Source organism: Podarcis muralis, chromosome 13, assembly GCF_964188315.1.
Source record: "Podarcis muralis chromosome 13, rPodMur119.hap1.1, whole genome shotgun sequence".
Taxonomy (NCBI): domain Eukaryota; kingdom Metazoa; phylum Chordata; class Lepidosauria; order Squamata; family Lacertidae; genus Podarcis; species Podarcis muralis.
The window spans coordinates 39,790,077-39,809,212 of record NC_135667.1 but is presented as its reverse complement, the minus strand read 5'-3'; the positions used below and the strand labels follow the sequence as shown (position 1 = coordinate 39,809,212).

The following is a 19,136-nucleotide window of genomic DNA, read 5'->3' as shown; positions in this document are numbered from 1 at the left end:
CCAGAGTTGGCCACGACTGGATCTAATGGTCAGGGTTCTCTTTACCTTTACCTTAATAATAAATAAGAATGCATACAGGTCGTACCTTGGTTTTCGAACAGCTTAATTCTCAAACGTTTTGGCACCCGAACCCCGCCAACCAATCAGAAGCCAGGCTTTGGTTTCCGAACGTTTTGGAAGTCGGGCGGACTTCTGGAACCGATTCCGTTTGACTTCCAAGGCACAACTGTGTACGGAGAGTGTGAGTTCTGAAACAGTAGCATCAAAAGAAAAACAAGAGGCGCAGTAGGTCTGTGACGTTTTTAGACAAAGCTCAAATGTATACAAGTTAACCACAGGGACCATTCACAACGGCAGAAGCTGGTGATAAATCGTAGCTTTGATATGCTAGTTTTATAACTGTAGTGGGGGGGTGGAGTCCATAATAGAAAGCAAAATATAGATGTTCTCACTGAGCTAGAGACTGGTCGTGCCTGACTTCTTGCAGGTTGCCTCTGTCTTAACAGCACAGGTAATTCATTCATAGCCAAGGAATGTTTGCCTTTCAGCAACCTGCTCGGCATCCACATCCGTTAGCTGGTTGGGCGGCTGCCTGATTAGGGGAAGGGGACACTGGATGGACCAGTGGTTTTCATCTGATAACAGAGAAGTCAATGCTTCTATTTAAAAAGAAAGCCTCCCCCTCCCCCCATCTTAGAGCACATTCTTCTTTGCTTATGCTCATATGTATTTTAAATCTAAGAAGATATTACTTTCCTTTCCTTGACTTTTTAAGCAGCTAAGGAAAAGGAAAAATCTCTCTCTCTCTCTCTCTCTCTCTCTCTCTCTCTCTGTGTGTGTGTGTGTGTGTGTGTGTGTTTGCTATCAAACATTGCATTTTTGTTCAGTAGGTTTTGCACTTCCTAACACTCAAGATTTCAAGCTGTTAAGAATCCCCTTAGCATTTTGTGCCCTCTCTGATGCTCCCTTTTCCCAGTTGTGCTGTACAGGACTCTTTGAAGCCCTGGGTACAGCAGATCCGTTCGCAGAAGCATGTTCAACTGATTGGTTAGATTAGGTTATTAACTCTACGGAACACTGTCCTTCCTGAGCATGCTTACTTGGAATTAAGTCCCACTGTAGACAATGAATCTTACTTCCCGGTAAGCATGTACAGGATTGCACAACATTTTATTTAGTTAGAGAGGTGTTCCTGATTAATCTGGAAGCAGATTTTTAGACAGATAAATAAATAAATAAATAAATAAATAAATAAATAAAGCAGATACAGTGGTACCTCGGGTTACAGATGCTTCAGGTTACAGACTCCGCTAACCCAGAAATAGTACCTTGGGTTAAGAACTTTGCTTCAGGATGAGAACAGAAATTGTGCAGCGGCGGCGCAGCGGCAGCAGGAGGCCCCATTAGCTAAAGTGGTGCTTCAGGTTAAGAACAGTTTCAGGTTAAGAACGGACCTCCAGAACGAATTAAGTTCTTAACCCGATGTACCACTGTATTATAACCATCATCTTGGTAGAGGCATTCTAGAAGGCAGGAATGCCTCTACTGTGGGGTCTACTGTGTACAAGCGCTGAGCAACTCAAATGCCCTACATACCTGGGACTAAGCCTCGTTAGACTCCGTACCATTTACTTCTGAGTAGACATGGTTAGCATTGCGCCGCAAAGCACTTGATTGATTTGATTGACAGCTTTAATATTTAGCATGAGGATAGTGTTTCTGAATCAGAATGCGGAGCATGTGAGAATGAAAGACAGGGCCAGACCTCTTGATTTCTACTCTATATTTTCTCTGTCTGCAGCCATATTTTTTTTCTTCCAAAACAGCAACTCTGTGCATAAGTTTGTATCCGCTTTTAGAAAGCAGAGAGTGATTCCTTGGCCTTTCCATGATGAAAGATAGCATATTTCCCTCTCCCTGCCCCCACCCTGGTTCAACACCTGAGTCTTTATTCTGATTGCTGATTCTCCAGTTACAGAGCCAGCAAAAGGCGGGGGGGGGGGGGGAGAGCAGGGAGAGGAAGAGAGACATTTCTTTCAGCTTTATTAATTTGGGTCCTAATCTTCTTCCTGATCAACCTGCTCCCCTTTCTATGGCCCCTGGAATGACTAAGCGAAGAAAATTTGCTTGGGGAAGCTAGTGATCTTGGTTGACCCTAGAATTAGGTCTACCAAAATTACTTCTTTTTCCTCTCCAGAATGGATCAGTCAGTCAGTCAGTCAGTCAGTCGCCTCCAGATTTGTTAAAGAGGTCTTAAGAAAGTATGTGGACGGATAGATGGACAGACAGCAGGGACTTCGCAGCAGGCATTTCTGAGCAGCAGTTAAAATAAAAGAACCGCATGCAAGATGCTTATGGACGCTTCAATGATACCCAACAGAAACACGCACAACCCAACCAGACGCCATATTTTCAGATACTATTTTAGGTCTCTTGATAGGTTTAGCATCTTGATATGTTTCCAGTTTCCTCGCCCTATGGGTAGGACAGGGCAAGGTTTGCTGGCAAAGCTTGGCCACAGCACCTTTAGTCACACTTTGGCTTTTAGTACCACCATCCTGATATAGCAGGTGATGCTTTTCCTGGCATGGAGACAGGTCGACGGTTGGGGAAAGGTTTACCTGTCCATGTCAGGTTACTGTTAAAGGCCCAGGAACATGATCAGTGACTCAGTGGTGGAGCACATATTCCAGGCCCTGGTAGGAGCTTCTTAAGCCCCGTGTTAACACTGCTCCACCTCTCCATCCACAAACCTGCTACTATTACACCTTTTAACAAAGTGGGTCTTATGATGCTGTATGTTTAAAAACATTCCTTTTGTCATTTGTTCTATATAACACGTTGGAATCATGACAAGAACTGTGTGGGTGGCTAGGAAGGACCTCCATGTTGCAGAGAAACCACAGCAGCAGCTGGATAGCTCAGTTAGTTAAGAGCGTGGTGCTGATAATGCCAAGGTTGCAGGTTCAATCCCTGTATGGAACAAGTGTGTATTCCTGCATTGCAAGGGGTTGGACTACTACTGGGAGCGGCCACCGAGACCACATAACACCGGTCTTGAAAGACCTACACTGGCTCCCAGTATGTTTCTGAGCACAATTCAAAGTGTTGGTGCTGACCTTGAAAGCCCTAAAGGGCCTTGGTCCAGTATACCTGAAGGAGCATCTCCACCCCCATCGTTCTACCTGGACACTGAGGTCCAGCACTGAGGGCCTTCTGGCGGTTCCCTCACTGCGATAAGCCAAGTTACAGGGAACCAGGCAGAGGGCCATCTCGGTAGTGGCACCCGCCCTGTGGAACGCCCTCCCACCAGATGTCAAAGAGAACAACAACTACCAAATTTTTAGAAGACATCTGAAGGCAGCCCTCTTTAGGGAAGTTTTTAATGTTTAACAGACTACTGTATTTTAATACTTTTTTGGAAGCCGCCCAGAGTGGCTGGGGAAACCCAGCCAGATGGGTGAGGAATTCTGTTCTGTTCTATTCTATTCTATTCTAGGTGATCCTCAGGGTCCCTTCCAACTATGACTCTGTTTCTGTGTATTCTTGCACAAGAGTAGTCTCTCTCTGTATAGGCCGCCCTGGGGACTCAGCAGATTTTTACCCCAAGTGCAGTAGGAAAAAATGGCAGCCCTCTGTTTCTACGTGAAAAAAATATAAAGGGGTGGATTTGGCAACACCATTAGGAGTGGTGCAAATCTAGGACCTTGTAACTGAGGGATATCTCGTATAATCCTAACAGGTGTGAGGTTACAGTGATTTGCCCAAGGTCTCTGAAGTTGAATCCACACCATCCATTTAAAACAAATGGCTTTCCACAAGGAATCCTGGGAACTGTAGTTCTGTGGGGGCTGGGGAGTAAACTACAGCTCCCAATAGTCTTCAGAGGAAACCATATGCTTTAAACGTGATGTAAATGTGACCTCAGTGAGCATTACGGCAGAGCAGAGATTTGAACCCAGATCTTATTCTACCACATCTAAAGCTCCATTTGCTGTGCCAAGTTGTCTCTCTGCTTGGTTACATTTTCAAACAACAGTCCATTGACTGTTGTGGCCTGCCCTGAAATTATATAATTTCATACAACATTGAATGTGCAAAGTGCTCTTGGGCTGTCCTCTCATTCATCCTTGGATCAAGCCCATATTAGAGCAATACCTATATTAGGCTAACCAAAATATCACAAAACAAAGTGGGGGCTTTTTAGTTCCCCAAACTCTTCAGTATTTCTATTTTACAACTGGAGGGAGAAATGAGGTTCTGGGTGTGGGCAAATCTTACACGAAGCCCATGACTGAATAGACATTTGGTTACTCTGTGGGATGTCATCAGTTCTCACGTGGGCCATTGGCTCAAAGGCACTGCTGCCCAATTGCGCAGCGTAACTCATTGCCACATGATCTCCAGTCATTAAAACAACAACAAAAGGATGAGCAAGTAGAGCTTTCAGATGGGGAAGGAAGGCCATCAACAGCTGTTAACTGCTGTCCAGTTGAACCGAAGTGTCAGTGAATGCTTTTAAAAAAATCACAAGGTCATATGAAGTATTTTGAGTGTGCGTGTGTGGCTGAAAGTTGTTGGTTTTTGTTTTTGGCATCGTTTCTTAGCCAGGTTTGTTTTGGTGGCGAAAGAATACTGTCTGTGTGTTTTTTCGCCTTTCAAAGGAGCTAAAAGAGTGGTGGGTGTTTTCTGACACCCCCCTTCCTCTTTCATCTCCCGCCCCCCTCTCGCACGCTTCCCCCCACCATCCAATTTCGATGTTAATACCTCATCTTTGTTTGCGCGGACCTCTGCTGAGAGCAGTTACGGAGGCTAATTTTTCCATCTGTCCTGCTTGGGCCAGCGACTGGGAAAGCGTGGCTGCCGTTCCCTCCTTTAGGGCACTGATCAGCCGAGCGTTAAGCTTTTAATTGAGGTGTAAGTGTATCGGCTCAAGGGGGAGGCAGTGGTCGGCGGGGGGTGGCGCGCTGGCGCAGCAGTTGCGCGCCGCGCGTCTCGGCGAAGCAGCAGCAGCAGCACACAGCGGCGCTTTGGCGAACCCGAAGAAGCGGCCAGCTCTCCAAGCTCCGTTGCGATGCTGCTAGGTGAGTGCCGCGCAACTTTCTTCCCACCGCCTCCTGCTTTTGGATGAAAACTGTGCCGATTGCATGTGTCTCTGTCCCCTCTCCTCCTCTCCAACCCCGCCATCCCAATGGAAAGCAGTGTCGTGTGAATTTAGGAGGTGAGTGTTTTTCCTTTCCCCGGTGCGTGTGCGCGCGCGAGTTGGTGTGATTGTAGAGGTTTTGGCAACCCAGGAGGGCATCGGTGCCCTCACCTGCTTCGCCTTATTGCCCCCAGAGTGGGGTGTTTATACAAGGCAAAAGAAAGGCTCAAGGGGAGTCCTTAGGAAAGGTTTAAGTGGCATCCTGTAGGCAGAGAGGGTGGAGGTTTTTTAGCCGGTTGCGGAGAGGTTGAGAGCGCTTTCATCGGAGTTTTTTGAAACCAGGACATTGCTGTAGCTGAATCTAAATCAAGGTGTGTAACTCTGCCCTGTCTAAGGGTCCTAGGCAAAAGGAGAGGAAGGGATATTGGCTGTTATACGCAAATGAGCACCTTTCCCTGAACTGTTCGGCGAAGTCTAGGTGTTCCCTACTTCTAAGATGCGTATGTTCTCCTTGAGCCTACCTTTTGTGCATTTCACGCAGCCATCCTTTAGGTGTTAAGGGCAACCCAAGTTGACTTTCCCACTGGCGGCAGAGGCGGCTGTCTTCTTGTATCACTTTTGTGAATGTTCCTGCATCACTTTTGATGGCAAATTGCCAGATCCTTAAAAAGCCTTTTGCAAGACGATTGATTGCAGGGTGCAGTGGAGTTTTGATCCAAGTACAGGTGAGGATATTGGTTAGATCAAGTCTGCATGTTCAGGTCGACTAAAAAAATTAAGCGGCTCACATATGTTTGTGGGTGTTTCCGTTGGTCCTAAGCGATCTTGTGAGCACCTTGGACGCTATCTTCAGAATCCATTCTCTTCTGTTTTCCTTTTCGTCGTCCCCCACCCCCCGAATATTTTGGATCCTTGTCCTCTTGCCTTTCTGCACTCTGCCTTAGCTCCAATAATTCCTCTTCCCATTTTCTTAGGCTTTAAGCTAGCATTTTAGTTCAGGGCACATTCTGCATGATAGAATGAAAGAGGGTGAGGAAATGATTCAATTGCAAAAAAATATATGTGTGTGCAGCATCTTTAAAAAATAACTGCTGTTTATGCATGATTCTAAACGAAAATAAGATCAAATATTAATTTAATAATCCAGGCCAGATTTAGAAATGCACCATTTTTGCCTCATCTAGGATGAATTCAGTTTTTAAAAAATCAAAAATCTAAGGTGGAATATATGGGAAATATCTGTATTTCCCCCTAGCACGGACAAAAAGAATTCTACGATGAGGAGCACAGGAATTCATTGACTGCCTTTATGTCCCTCCATTTAATAACATGCTTTCCTCATAAAACAAAGTGAGCTATGTCACTTTTGATGCACCCTTGTTTTCCAGAATCCTCTTTTGTGAAAAACACATTCATACGCTCTCAGTCTTTCCCCACATCTTGATTACAAGTAGGGTTTGAGTGGGGCTTTTGTTTGGCTAAACGCAGGTTCTAGTCCTGCTAGAGAAATCAAAACGAAAGCAGACAAGGGCCACCAGTTTACCCTTTGCTCTCCTGCTTTCTCTGCAGCTCCGGAGCACTTTGCGGCATTTCCTGGGCTTTTTTTTTTTGTGGTGGGGGCTGTTATACATTGGTGATGGTAATTGCAATTATTTATTGATTGCTTGGCCTGGGATGGAATGCAATTCCGCAGCATGGATTAGTGCGTGTATATGTGCGTGTGTGCACAAAAACCTGGGAGGTGATAAAGCACGCGTGGCAAAAACACGATTAAACGGCTTGGGATCTTGGGGTCCGTTTTGGATTCCTCTGCTTTTGGTGGCCAGATAGGCACTGCTGAAAGGGCAGCATCTAAGGAGCTGCAGTGCACATTTCTCCCCCCATACATGTGCCAATAGGGGAGTGTTTAGCAGGCTTTGCGCCAGTACCACCTTTAGCTTGTGTGGTTGATATGGCTTTTATGATATGAGATTTCGGTCCATCTCCTTGCTATACTTGTTAGTCTGGAGAGGCAATTGCCATTCTGAACGGTGTACGTGTATTGCATATACGTGATATAGAGAAAGCGAAATAAAATTCTTCCCCCCCTCCCCAATCCCTCTTTCTGTGCTCATTTTGCTCGGATCTGTCCAGTTGTTGTATACGTGTGTGCCTATTTATAAGATCACCGAGTCTAAGAAAGTCAACCATCTTCTTCATTTGGGCCCTTTTGGACGGCGCTATTTTTCACTGGCAGCGTTGCATGTCAGCTGTCTCGCATGGATCGCTTTAATTTCTCGAATAATCTGAAATGTAATCCATGCCGCCCGCCCTTGTCTCACATGGAGCAGCCTTTCCTGGGATGCGGAACCATTGCTGAGATAATATATCTGGAAATATTTGCTAGGTCCTGTTTGCTTTGGTTTCCTCTTTGCTCCCTTGTTGTCGGGAAGCATATCAGAAAAACAGATACCCCAGATCTTTGGAAGAAAAGAAAAGAACATAACCTGCAACATAACCTTGGGGGGGGGGGGCAAGGAATGCACATTTCCCCCTACTGAAATGACAAATCCAAAATGGGGGAATTTCCCCTTTTGTTGTATTATATTTTTAAAAACTTATTTAAAAAGACCAAAATATAGCATTAATGACCTTTGCTTGGGGGGGGGGAATGATTTGTGATGAGCGCATTCTAAAAGATAGTGTTACATTTGAACAAAAGGTCTGTATTTTATCACACACACACACACACACACGAAACAAAGTGTGATTTTCTTTTATAATTTTTTTAATATTGAAAAATAGCTTTGGGTTTCTTTTCTCTAGTCTGCATGTATAATAACGTATTTTCAAGCACTGATTTGTTGTCCTAAGTGTTCAAATACAGGAACAGGATGCCGGGCGGAGGAGAGGGGATATGAATTCAGCAATCTGACGATGCCTCTGGAAACCTATATTTTCCCCAACAGAGAGCTATGTGCCACCCCTGGTTTATACACCAATCATGGATACAGCAGCAGGATGTATCCATCAGTCTCCTGTTCTTCTGATCTTTTGATCAGGATGATTATATAGGGGCATGTCCAAATATAAAAGTTTGCAATGTGCTGTGGTGTGGTTGCTAAAAGGACTGAAGAGGCATGGGGCACATTGCAGAAAGCCCTTGCATTTAGACCAGTGGTGCATGCGTGTTTGAAATAATGCTGCTGATCTGATCAGCCTTTCTCAAGAAAGCTAAAGAAATCTGCAGAAATCGACTATGCAGCAAGGGTCCAATGACATCGTTTAACAAATTAATATAAAATGCGCACTAAATGAACGAAAGGAACAAAGTGGATAACCCTTGTGTCTTTAACCAGGCCAGATTAATTTGCTGCATTGGTATACAAGCTTAAGAACCCATTGGTTAGAATAGCAAGGTAGCAGAATGGTGTTTGTGCGTAATATCTAGTATATGAAAACATGCTGAATTGCAATGATTGAAAAATTGTCATTGCTTATAAAGCTTTTTTTAAAAAAAGAAAAGAAACAAAGAAGCTCTTCCATTAGCAAGATCAAGGAAAAAAGAACAGATTTTACCATATATTAAGGAGATATTCCAATGAAATGCAATTAGGCAGCTCAAAAAATAATATTAATAATAATAAACCACATATTTTTATGTATATCAGTGTATTGATACAGTGGTGCCTCTTTTTCCAGGCCTTTTCTGAGCACCTATGTGTATATTATCATATCATATATATATATTTCATAAATCTCATATATATATATGTGTGTGTGTGTGTGTGTGTGTGTGTGTGTATATATATATATATATATATATATATATATACATATATATACACACATATATATATATATATATACACACATACATATACATATATATATGAATGAGAGAGAATGCCTGCCCCTGGCCATTGGGAAGGAGATGCTCAGAAAAGGCCTGGATGAAACCTCAGGAGCTGTAATGGAAGGAAAGAGAGAAAATTAGCTAGCGGTAGCTTGCATGAGTGGGAGCTCTGCTTGCTTTTGAGAGGTTCTGCTCCTGTGCTGTAGCTTTTCTCACAGGCCTTTCCTAAGGGTCCCTCGACACACACACCCCAGGAGTGGCTTTGGGGACCATTTTCAAGGGGCTGTTGTGGGTGAAGAGGGCAGGAAAGTCATGTTGCATGCACAAGTACATAATTTTTAGATACACAATCCCATATCTTCTCCACGGTTCACTATCACAAGATGTGAAGATGGAATGAAACATATCGGGCATGCATTCTCCCCCCGCACCCCCCCCCCCAATGCCCATGCATTTTAATCATGTAAGAGAGTTGTCGGTTTGGCTCCCAGTTTTATCAGTTTCCTTATACATTTCCAGAAAGGAGTGTCACATAATTGTAGACATTCATTGTCTGAAACTGAGTAGGGGGGGGCGGCAAAAAACAAACACATTTAGATGTAAAACAGCATTGAAAGTTAATTTTGTGATAAAATTACAGTGGGAAATATTACAGGTTTATGTTTCCTTAATTTTGTGTGTGCGAAAGGCTTGAACTGATTTGAAACGTTATCTGATTAATATAAATTTTAGGGTTTGCCATAAAGCCTAATGAATTATCATATCCACTTATGCAGATTTTTCAAAAGTAAGCCCCACTGAACCCAGTGGGAATTACTCTCAAGTAAGTTTACAAAGCATTGCAGAATAAATCTTTTAAAGTTTACTAGCATAGAATTTGATCAAAGTGTCCCAGATCTGTTTTCTTTGTCAACATATTTTGATTGTAATGTTAAAACATTCTCAATTCCTGCTTGTTCTTTTCCCACGTCTAATAATGAACTGTTCCCTTTCTCCAAGAAGGCAAAAAACTTCCTTGTCCCCCCCACCCTTTCAGGGGCACTTTGAAATTTATTTTCACGTTATACATTTCTATACCACAATGTTTTGCATCTCTAAGCAGTGTACATAAAAACAGACTTCTTAATATTAGACTAAACTTTCATTTATATAACCTAGCTCTTCAATACTAGATGATATTTTTGCCTGACCTTATTTCGGCTAAAACCGTCCCCCCCCCCCCAGTGTTTTGCACCCAACAGTTTATTCTGAGAAGGTAATATTGCTTTTCAACCTTATTCTGCAGTGCAGAATAAACAGCTATCTGCAAAGTCAGAAGCTTATGCAATGTTGGCAACGGGCTGTTTGCAAGGTTACGTTGGTAGTTGCCGCACACATTTTCATCACTTGTAACCAAGCTATGTACTGATGATTATGCTTGAAGAAGGGTCCGTTTAGACTGCTATTTTATTGCAGGTGTATTCTGCAACATGTTCCTGGTGGATTCATTATTCTGTTTTATTAGTTGTTCTGTGGTGCTTCCCCAGTGTAACCACGACATTGCTGTCCAGTGCAGCTAAAGCAGAACAACCATCTTACCTTAACCTCACCCACCAATATTTGTGGCGTGAAAAGTTATGGGATTTCAGCAGGAAGTTACAGGATGTGCATCGATTGGAAATGAAGCAGTGTGGCTGTGATTCCAGCATTCAGGAGGTTGGACTATATTGCTTCTTTCACCTCTAATATTCAATGATTCTAAACTTCTGCTGTAGGTGGAAGGGATATTTTCTACCTTCTGAGGTTTCCCAGAACGTCAGCCTCTGGACACGCGACTGAGCACTCGCACAACCAGCCCGGTCCATGAGAAGGGGGCTGGGGAGAGAAAGAAACAAAGGCTTGGGACCTTAAAATTCAGTCCTACGTTCCTCAACCAGTCCCCCACTTTCTGCTTCTGTTGAATCAGAAACTCTCCTGTAGCAATTTGGGTAGACTTCTTCTGTGGAGCAGCAGATCTAGAGGATTAGCATAATTCTTCTGTCTTGTTATACAATATGACTTTGTTTTCTTGCATAATGCTGTCGGAATTAACCATGCTTCCAGATATTCACCCTCCAGCATTTTCTGAAATTTTGCAGCAAAGTCCACAAAGATGAAGTTGTAACTAGGAGCATATGTGATGGTGTTTGGCGAAAATGAGTTTTGAGCTGCTTTGCCTAGCCATTATGCATCAAATGACCTTGCCTAAAGAGATGATTTAGGAGACTAGGGGAATAAATCCTGCTGTCCAGGCAACGATGATATTCTTTTTCAGATATATATTTTTTATAAAATTTTCTGTTTTACAATTTCAAATGCTCATTTTACACCCTTAAGATATCAGTGACTTCCCTTCTTCTCTTTCCATGGTTCATTTTACATATCTTAAATCCCTGCATATTTTACAAAAACGATACCAATCAGTTTTCAGTTTATTACATCCACCAAAACATATTTGCACTGTTGAATTTATCTTAATGCTGCCATCATTTTCAGCTGTACACAATTATTTTCCATATATTCAATAAACGTTTTCCAATCTTCTTTAAACGTATGTTCTTCTTCTGTTCTTATTCTATATGTTAAGTCTGCAAGTTGTGCATATTCTGTCACTTAAGTTGCCATTCTTCTTTGGTTGGGTTTTCCATTTTTGGGCTTACAAAACACCAACCTCAGTTGTTGCATACATAAATAACTTTTTCTGGGGATTTCAGTCTGAATTATCTCCAACTCTGGTTTTTTGGGAAAGTACTTTTAAACATTTTCCCCCAATTCATTATAGATCGTTTCCCAGGCAAGGATAATATTCAAAACTTTCTTATGTTATAGCAAAGAAAACTGTTTTCTTCAGAATCTTTGAATTGCTGATATTGCCAGAAATTTAGTGTTATTTAGAGAATTGTCAGTGTTTCACTATTGCTCTTCCTAAGCCTACAGCTGTTTGCAGACCATATATTTAAAGCATGCTTACACATTCTCCCCACCCCAAGAATCCTGGGAACTGTCGTTTGTTAAGGGTGCTGGGAACGTTAGCTCTGTTAGGGGCAAACTACAATTCGCAGGATTCTTGTGCGGGTGCTTTAAAATATATGTGATCTTCACAGCCTTAATGTTGATTCAGGTTATCCATTTAATAGTTATCTTAACAGATTTAGATCAGAAGTCTCAACAACAGCAGCAGCAACAACAACAACATTTTAGCTTAGTGGGGTTTTCACCTTTTCTTAAAACCCCAAAGGGAATATCTATTGGAAATGTTTCAACATGAACATCTGGTTGCTAATTGCAGCCACTCAACAGGCACCCTGAGAAAAGGTGTTTCATAAATCTGTTGACTAGCTCCTAGCAATCTCCTTTAGAACAGAGATAATTTAGCTTAATAATAATAATAATACCCAACCCAAGGACAAGAGCTATAATATCTGAGTGCTTGGCTCTTGTATGATTGATTCCTTTGCTCAAAGTATTTTGCCGTTGCCACTGCAACATATCTTTCTGTCTACCTTCTGCCTTCTCTTTCTTTCCATCCAGTAGTTCTTTTGACTGTAGCAAACTGAGAAAGTTATAATTTACAGATTAAACCCTTCCCAGAATAGGAGCTGTATCCTCTATCTTTGATCCAGGGAAGAAAGGAAGGGGTATCTTTTTTTACTTTCCCATGAAGCACAGTCTCTCCCTCTTTGCCTCCCCATCCCCACAAAAATAAATTGGTGGAAACAGAGACCAACATTGCTGCAGGGGTTAGAAGAGACTGAGCTTGAATTGGACAATTACCTCTTCCTTTTTCCTCTTTTGGAGTTTCCTAGTTCTTCCTGCCCCGGGTCAAGATTAAGCTTGCTCCCCTCTCTTGATGAGTTCCACATTATGTACCTGTCACAGAGATGCATTCTTTAGCACAGATGAGTCAAATTTTTGGTCCATTGGTTCCTGTGAATGCTGAAGGTTTTAGCGATGTGTTGGGCCTATCAAGGACACTAATCTCCTTTGAATCCTGGGGCACCACCCAGGTGCTTCAAATCCGGCATCCCAAACTCTGTCTACCCTACTTGTCTTGTTGTGAGTGGGGAGCTTATCAGTGGAATGTAAGGCTGCAATCCTATACCCCTCACCTTGGAAACTCAGTAGGGTTTGCTTCCAGCTATATTTGTAAGGATTGCTCTGTTGATTGCAGTTAGGACCACTGGTTTCAAACCTAAAACCTGTGGTTCTTGCTTTTGTTTTGTTTTTTGTAGAATATTTGGGAATGTGGGGGCTTCAATTTGGCCATCAGCCCAGAAAGGGCAACTAATTTTGGACCAACCCATTAAAAATGGTACTTACTCTTCTTAAACTCAGCATATTTTCAGTAGAAACTTGCACTGATTTTTATACCAGTTTAAGGGCTCATCTAGACTTCCACTTGTCCCACTTCTTTGTCCCGGGAAAACCCCACCTTTATTGCTGAATTGGAGCAAATGTCAATCAGGTTTTTCATGGGTTGGTGTTTGCCCTGATTCAGCGCTAAAAAGCGTGTTTTCCTGGGGAAAGCAGTGGGGCAAACTGAAGACTGCTCGGACCCATTCTTTCTAGGCACAGGGAAAGCAGAAGTGTGGACGCAATGGGTTTCTCGAAGGTTCTTGGGAATTATAGATTGGCAGAGATGCTGAAACTTATCTTTTAAGAGATTTCCTGCTCACAGAACGTCAGTTTCTAGCTTCCTGATGGAGATGGTAAGGTGGCTGGTATCTGTCTGTTTTGGGAGACAATGGAGGAGTATGCCTTTGGAGGTGAAGTTGGATTTTTGGAGAGTTACAGTGCCTGCTATGGCTGTAGAGACAGATGTGGGAGAAACATGTTCTGTTGCAACTGGGGCAAATGAAAGCATCTGGTAGTGCTGCTGCAGATGCACCATGGCAGTGTGGTGTAGTGGTTAAGAGCGGTAGACTCGTAATCTGGGGAACCGGGTTCGCGTCTCCGCTCCTCCACATGCAGCTGCTGGGTGACCTTGGGCCAGTCACACTTCTTTGAAGTCTCTCAGCCCCACTCACCTCACAGAGTGTTTGTTGTGGGGGAAGAAGGGAAAAGAGAATGTTAGCCGCTTTGGGACTCCTTAGGGTAGTGATAAAGCGGGATATCAAATCCAAAATCTTCTTCTTCTGTCTGTACTTCTCCCAGTAGTCATTCTTCCTCTGGCCATTGCCATGGTACTATGAAACCAATGTAAGTCTTTGTGCAGACATACATCCAAACACTTCTTTTTCAGCTTGCACAACCCTTTAGGCACTCAGATCCCATGTGAGCCATTTCTCTCTGGGATCCAGTAATGATGCTATGTGCTTCTGCTGGAATTTACATAAAAAGAGTCCTGATGTATCTGACTAAAGGACCAGTTGGTTCAGCAACATTTCCCCAGTACAGTGGTACCTTGGGTTACAGACGCTTCAGGTTACATACGCTTCAGGTTACAGACTCTGCTAACCCAGAAATAGTACCTTGGGTTAAGAACTTTGCTTCAGGATGAGAACAGAAATCGAGCAGTAGCGGCGCAGCGGCAGCAGGAGGCCCCATTAGCTAAAGTGGTGCTTCAGGTTAAGAACAGTTTCAGGTTAAGAACAGACCTCCAGAACGAATTAAGTTCTTAACCCGAGGTACCACTGTAGTGGAAATCCAGAAGCAGAGTCTGCAAGCTTTGTGCAACACTGCCCGCCCCCCATTTGGTATGTAGAGGTATAATGCTTCTTTGCAGCTATCCTGGCTGTTTATAGACAAATTCTTGGAAGGTAGAATTATCCCCCCTTTTAATATTCTTTCAAGTCACCTAAGCCATAACCACATATTGTAGTGCAAGGATCCTCACACTTTCTACCCCCAGTGCCCACTGGAGACCTCAGAAAATCCCTATTCTGGAGCCTGATAATACATTTCCAGATCTCTGTTCCAGTTGGTCCTTGATGGAGCATTGCAGACCCTCCAGGTGTCCCTATTTTCCAGGGACAGTCCCAGATTTACAGAAGCCGTCCCGGTTTCTGATTTGATTCTGGAATGTCCCTCTTTTCTTTAGGATTTCCCTATTTTAATTGGAGAAATGTTGGTGGGTATGGAGTTATGCAACCCCTGAGCCAAGGAGATACGTAACTATGCAACCTTTAGAAAACATCTGAAGGCAGTCCTGTATAGGAAAGGTTTTTTAAAAAATGTTTAATGTTTTATTATGTTTTTATATAAGTTGGAAGTTACTCAGAGTGTCTGGTGCAACCCAGTCAGATGGGTATGGTATAAATAATAAAATTGCTATTATTATGGAATAGGTCGTCCCTCTTTTCATCGGAGAAATGTTGGAAGGTATGAGCATGTGCTTTGCATGAATAAGGTTGCAGTTCCAATCCTTGGCCTCTTCAAGAATGCCTGGGAAAGACCCCAGTCTGATACCATTGAGAGCTAGAGTCAGGCAGCATGGGCAGATTCTATACAAGGCAGCTTGCTATTTACCTATGTTCACTTCCGCACCCTTCTTGCAGTTTCCGTTTGAGGAGAAGTCACCCAAGTCCATACTGGGCAGATGGGGATGCAGTCAAAATGGAGTATCCTTGTCAGAAGCATTCTTTGTTTCAACACAGCATCTTCTCTATGCTAGCTTGACAGAATATGGCCAGCAGCTCCCGTAGCCACCCTGAAGTTGCTGTCACCAGCACGGATCACTGAGCCGGCTGCAACTGGGGACCACGTGAGGCAGGCTAAAAACATATTCTGCCTCTACGAAGCTGGCGTAACCAAAAAGCTCCCAAAAATCTGTTTCCTGGTGCTCAAGGTATAGGGGCACAGTTTTCACAGAATGGCCTGAGTATTTGGGAGATGTGGTGGCCCATTATTAAAAAAGGAGTGGACTCTCAACGTGATAGGAGCACATCATGTGGCAGAGTAGCAGTTCCGTGCCTGGCATCACCGTGTCCTATTTCATTAAACTCTTTTGTGACAAATTGCAAAGGGTAAGGCTGGGGGCGGGGTAACAGGGGAGGAGAGGTTGGGGTGGTTCTCTTAGTGCGTTCAAAAATAATAAATGCTGTTTTTAAAATACATATCTAAAATATAACATACCTAAGATTTTCGAGACCTTTTTAAACAGTTATAGCAAGACTGGTGTTGGTACAAGAGCACCCAAAATCAGAAAAGAGATTCAGTTTCCCATCAGTCTGTGTGTCTTCATAGCGAGAATCTGGAATCAGGCAGCAGTTTTCTGTTCCGACCTGTATTCATCACAGTTGCCTCATTACATCTGTATTCACATACAGCATTCTTGTACCACCACTTGAACAGCTCCCTCCCAAAGAATCCTGGGGACTGTAGATTGTTAGGGGTGCTGGGAATTGCACATCAAAGTGCAAGTAGATAAATAGGTACTGCTCTGGCAGGAAGGTAAACGGCATTTCCATGCGCTGCTCTGGTTCGCCAGAAGTGGCTTAGTCATGCTGGCCACATGACCCGGAAGCTGTACGCCGGCTCCCTTGGCCAGTAAAGCGAGATGAGCGCCGCAACCCCAGAGTCAGCCACAACTGGACCTAATGGTCAGGGGTCCCTTTACCTTTTTAACAGCTGCCAGAACCTTTAAACTACCATTCCCAGGATTCTTTTGGGGAAGCCATGAACAGTGGCGTAGCGTGGGGGGTGCAGGGGGGCCCGGCCGCACCAGGTGCAACATCTGGGGTTAGGGCAAATCCACAGGTTAGGGGGCGCAAATCCACGGGTTAGGGGGCGCAAATCCATGGGTTAGGGGGCGCAAATTACTTGCCTTGCCCCAGGTGCTGACAACCCACGCTACGCCACTGGCCATGAATGCTAAAATATTGCTTTGAATGTGTGGTGTTGAGGTGATGGAGTGTTTTGGACTGGGAATAGGTTGTGCTCCTTTTGTCCTCCATTCAAACAACATTCTCTAACCTCCTGATCAGTTTTTCATACACCCAAGCCAAGGGACATCAGGCCATCATTGTGTTTGGGGTTTTTATTTTTTTCCAATTCAACAAGCCTACAACCTGGGGATTTTCTTCTCAATGTTTTCATGTTCTCAGGGGTCTTCTTGCAATCCTTCTCGAAGGGCAGCACCCTCATCAGAACTCAGACCGAGGCCTCAGGAGTCTTGAAGCGAGTGGTGCAGTTATTTATTGGAAATGATACTTTTCTTAATATTTCTGTGGGCAACCCAAATAATCAAGTACTGCACACCTTCCAAGTTATGCTCCTTCTCCCTGTGCTATCCCCCTCTCCCAGTTGCCTAGGCTCCAGTAGTGGCCACTTCAGCTGCCAGTAAGCAGTAGGAAGAAGAACCACAGAGTGAAAATATGGCAGCTTCCATAGCCAGATAGAGAGGTGTGTGTGTATTTGAGAGAAAGAGGAGCATTTACAAAGGGCATGTAGGCAGGGGCTTAGTTTGCAGAGTTCCATGCCCCTTGCCTCTTAAATTCTCTGATTTATTTTCAACAGAGGAAAACTGGGAGAGTAAAGGGGTCGTTGGGCTGTGGGTAACTAGGGCCAGGGCCTTTTCAGTAATGGCCCCGACTTGGTGGAACGCTCTGTCGCAAGGGACTAGGGTCCTGCAGGACTTGACATCTTTCTGCAGGGCCTGCAAAACAGAGCTGTTCCACCTGGCCTTTGGTTTGGACTCAGTCTGACCCTTATGTTTCCCTCCCTTATGGTTTTGATCTATGGGCTACTTATGGTTTTGATCTATGGGCTACTTTTAAAATGAGGCTGCATTTTAAATTGCATTTTAACCTATATTTTAAATTGTCCCCCCCCCCCCCATTATGTTTTTACTGTAATTTTACTGGTGTTAGCTGTCCTGAGCCTGGCTCTGGCCAGGAAGGGTGGGGTATAAATCATCATCATCATCATCATCATTATCATTATTATTATTATCATTATCATTATCATTATCATTATCATTAATTGTGATGCATCATTTGCAGGCTTTGCAGATCAAACGCATTGGGAATACACTTATGATGGGAGAGGGGGTGAATGAATGAAATGTGGGTGTATGCATTTTATTGTGACTTTTTTCTTGTTCCTGCTTACTATTTTTTTTTAAAAAGAAATCAACGAAGTTTTCCAGTGTCAGCTTTGCAAAAAATAATTACGGTATGCATCTGTCATAAAGGAGGTGTGTCAGAGAAAGGGGGGAGTTTTCAGATCCTTTTGAGAAGCAAGTTTTGCCCGAGCTGTTGTCAGAAAAAGGCAGAATCTGCCCATATTATTTAACCTTGTTGTGGGGCCAAACTGCATGTGGCATGGGGGGATCCACAGTTGATCTCCCCATGTTTTGCTTTAATGAAGGAAGTGGGGGGTGGGTTACTTCAGATTGGATTGCAGCAGCACCGCAGGCAGTTTAATCCTTCTTCTGTGGGCCGTTTTGTAATCAACCTCTCCCCACACAGCTGCTTTCCAACTCTCACCTGTGTCTCACCTGCTCTTGCCAACGTGGGTGGTAAGGCAGCAGGGTGGTTTGGGGGTGGGGTGGGGGTCATCACAAGAACAGCCTGAGAAGAAAAGGGTCCCCCACCCAAAAAACAAAAGCAAAACCCCTCTCATAACAATAAAGTGGTACCTCGGGTTACGGACGCTGCAGGTTACAGACTCCACTAACCCAGAAATAGTACCTTGGGTTAAGAACTTTGCTTCAGGATGAGAACAGAAATCGTGTGGCGGTGTTGCAGTAGCAGCAGGAGGCCCCATTAGCTAAAGTGGTACCTCAGGTTAAGAACAGTTTCAGGTTAAGAATGGACCTCCGGAACGAATTAAGTTCTTAACCCGAGGTACCACTGTACTTGATTCCAGATCTTCCAGCTTCATTTGTAGTTTGATCCCGAGATACTGCTTAAAGCGGGAAACTGATTTTCTTACTTTTCTGCAGCATATAGAATATTTTAACAGTCTAATAGATGTCATCATCTTGTACCTATTTCAAGGTTTCCTACCTAGCAGCTTATAGCCCACTCCTGTTTATCCTCCAGTCTTCCCTGCTTTTCAGCTAGAAAGGTCATTTGAATGCTCGATTCCCTTTTCTCACTCCTTTTGACCCTTGAACTGAGACCAAGGACTCTTATTTTCAGTTCCTGGGCTCCCCCTGGAACATACAACAAAGTAGGACCTTTACTTTAGCCTTTG

General features: G+C 43.6%; 1 protein-coding gene across 6 annotated transcripts in view; it reads left to right on the top strand.

The window, feature by feature from the left end:
- The window catches only part of ZNF385C (zinc finger protein 385C), a 167,941-nt gene that overhangs the window by 85,918 nt on the left and 62,887 nt on the right, over window positions 1–19,136 (top strand). Inside the window, exon 1 of one of the 6 annotated variants that reach the window (XM_028702411.2) lies at window positions 4,804–5,084. The exons of 4 other annotated variants lie outside the window; for them this stretch is intronic. In XM_028702411.2, coding sequence (XP_028558244.2) covers window positions 5,075–5,084 — 10 coding nt within the window. In that variant the 5' untranslated portion in view covers window positions 4,804–5,074. One more of the 6 variants, XM_028702410.2, reaches the window with a different exon arrangement.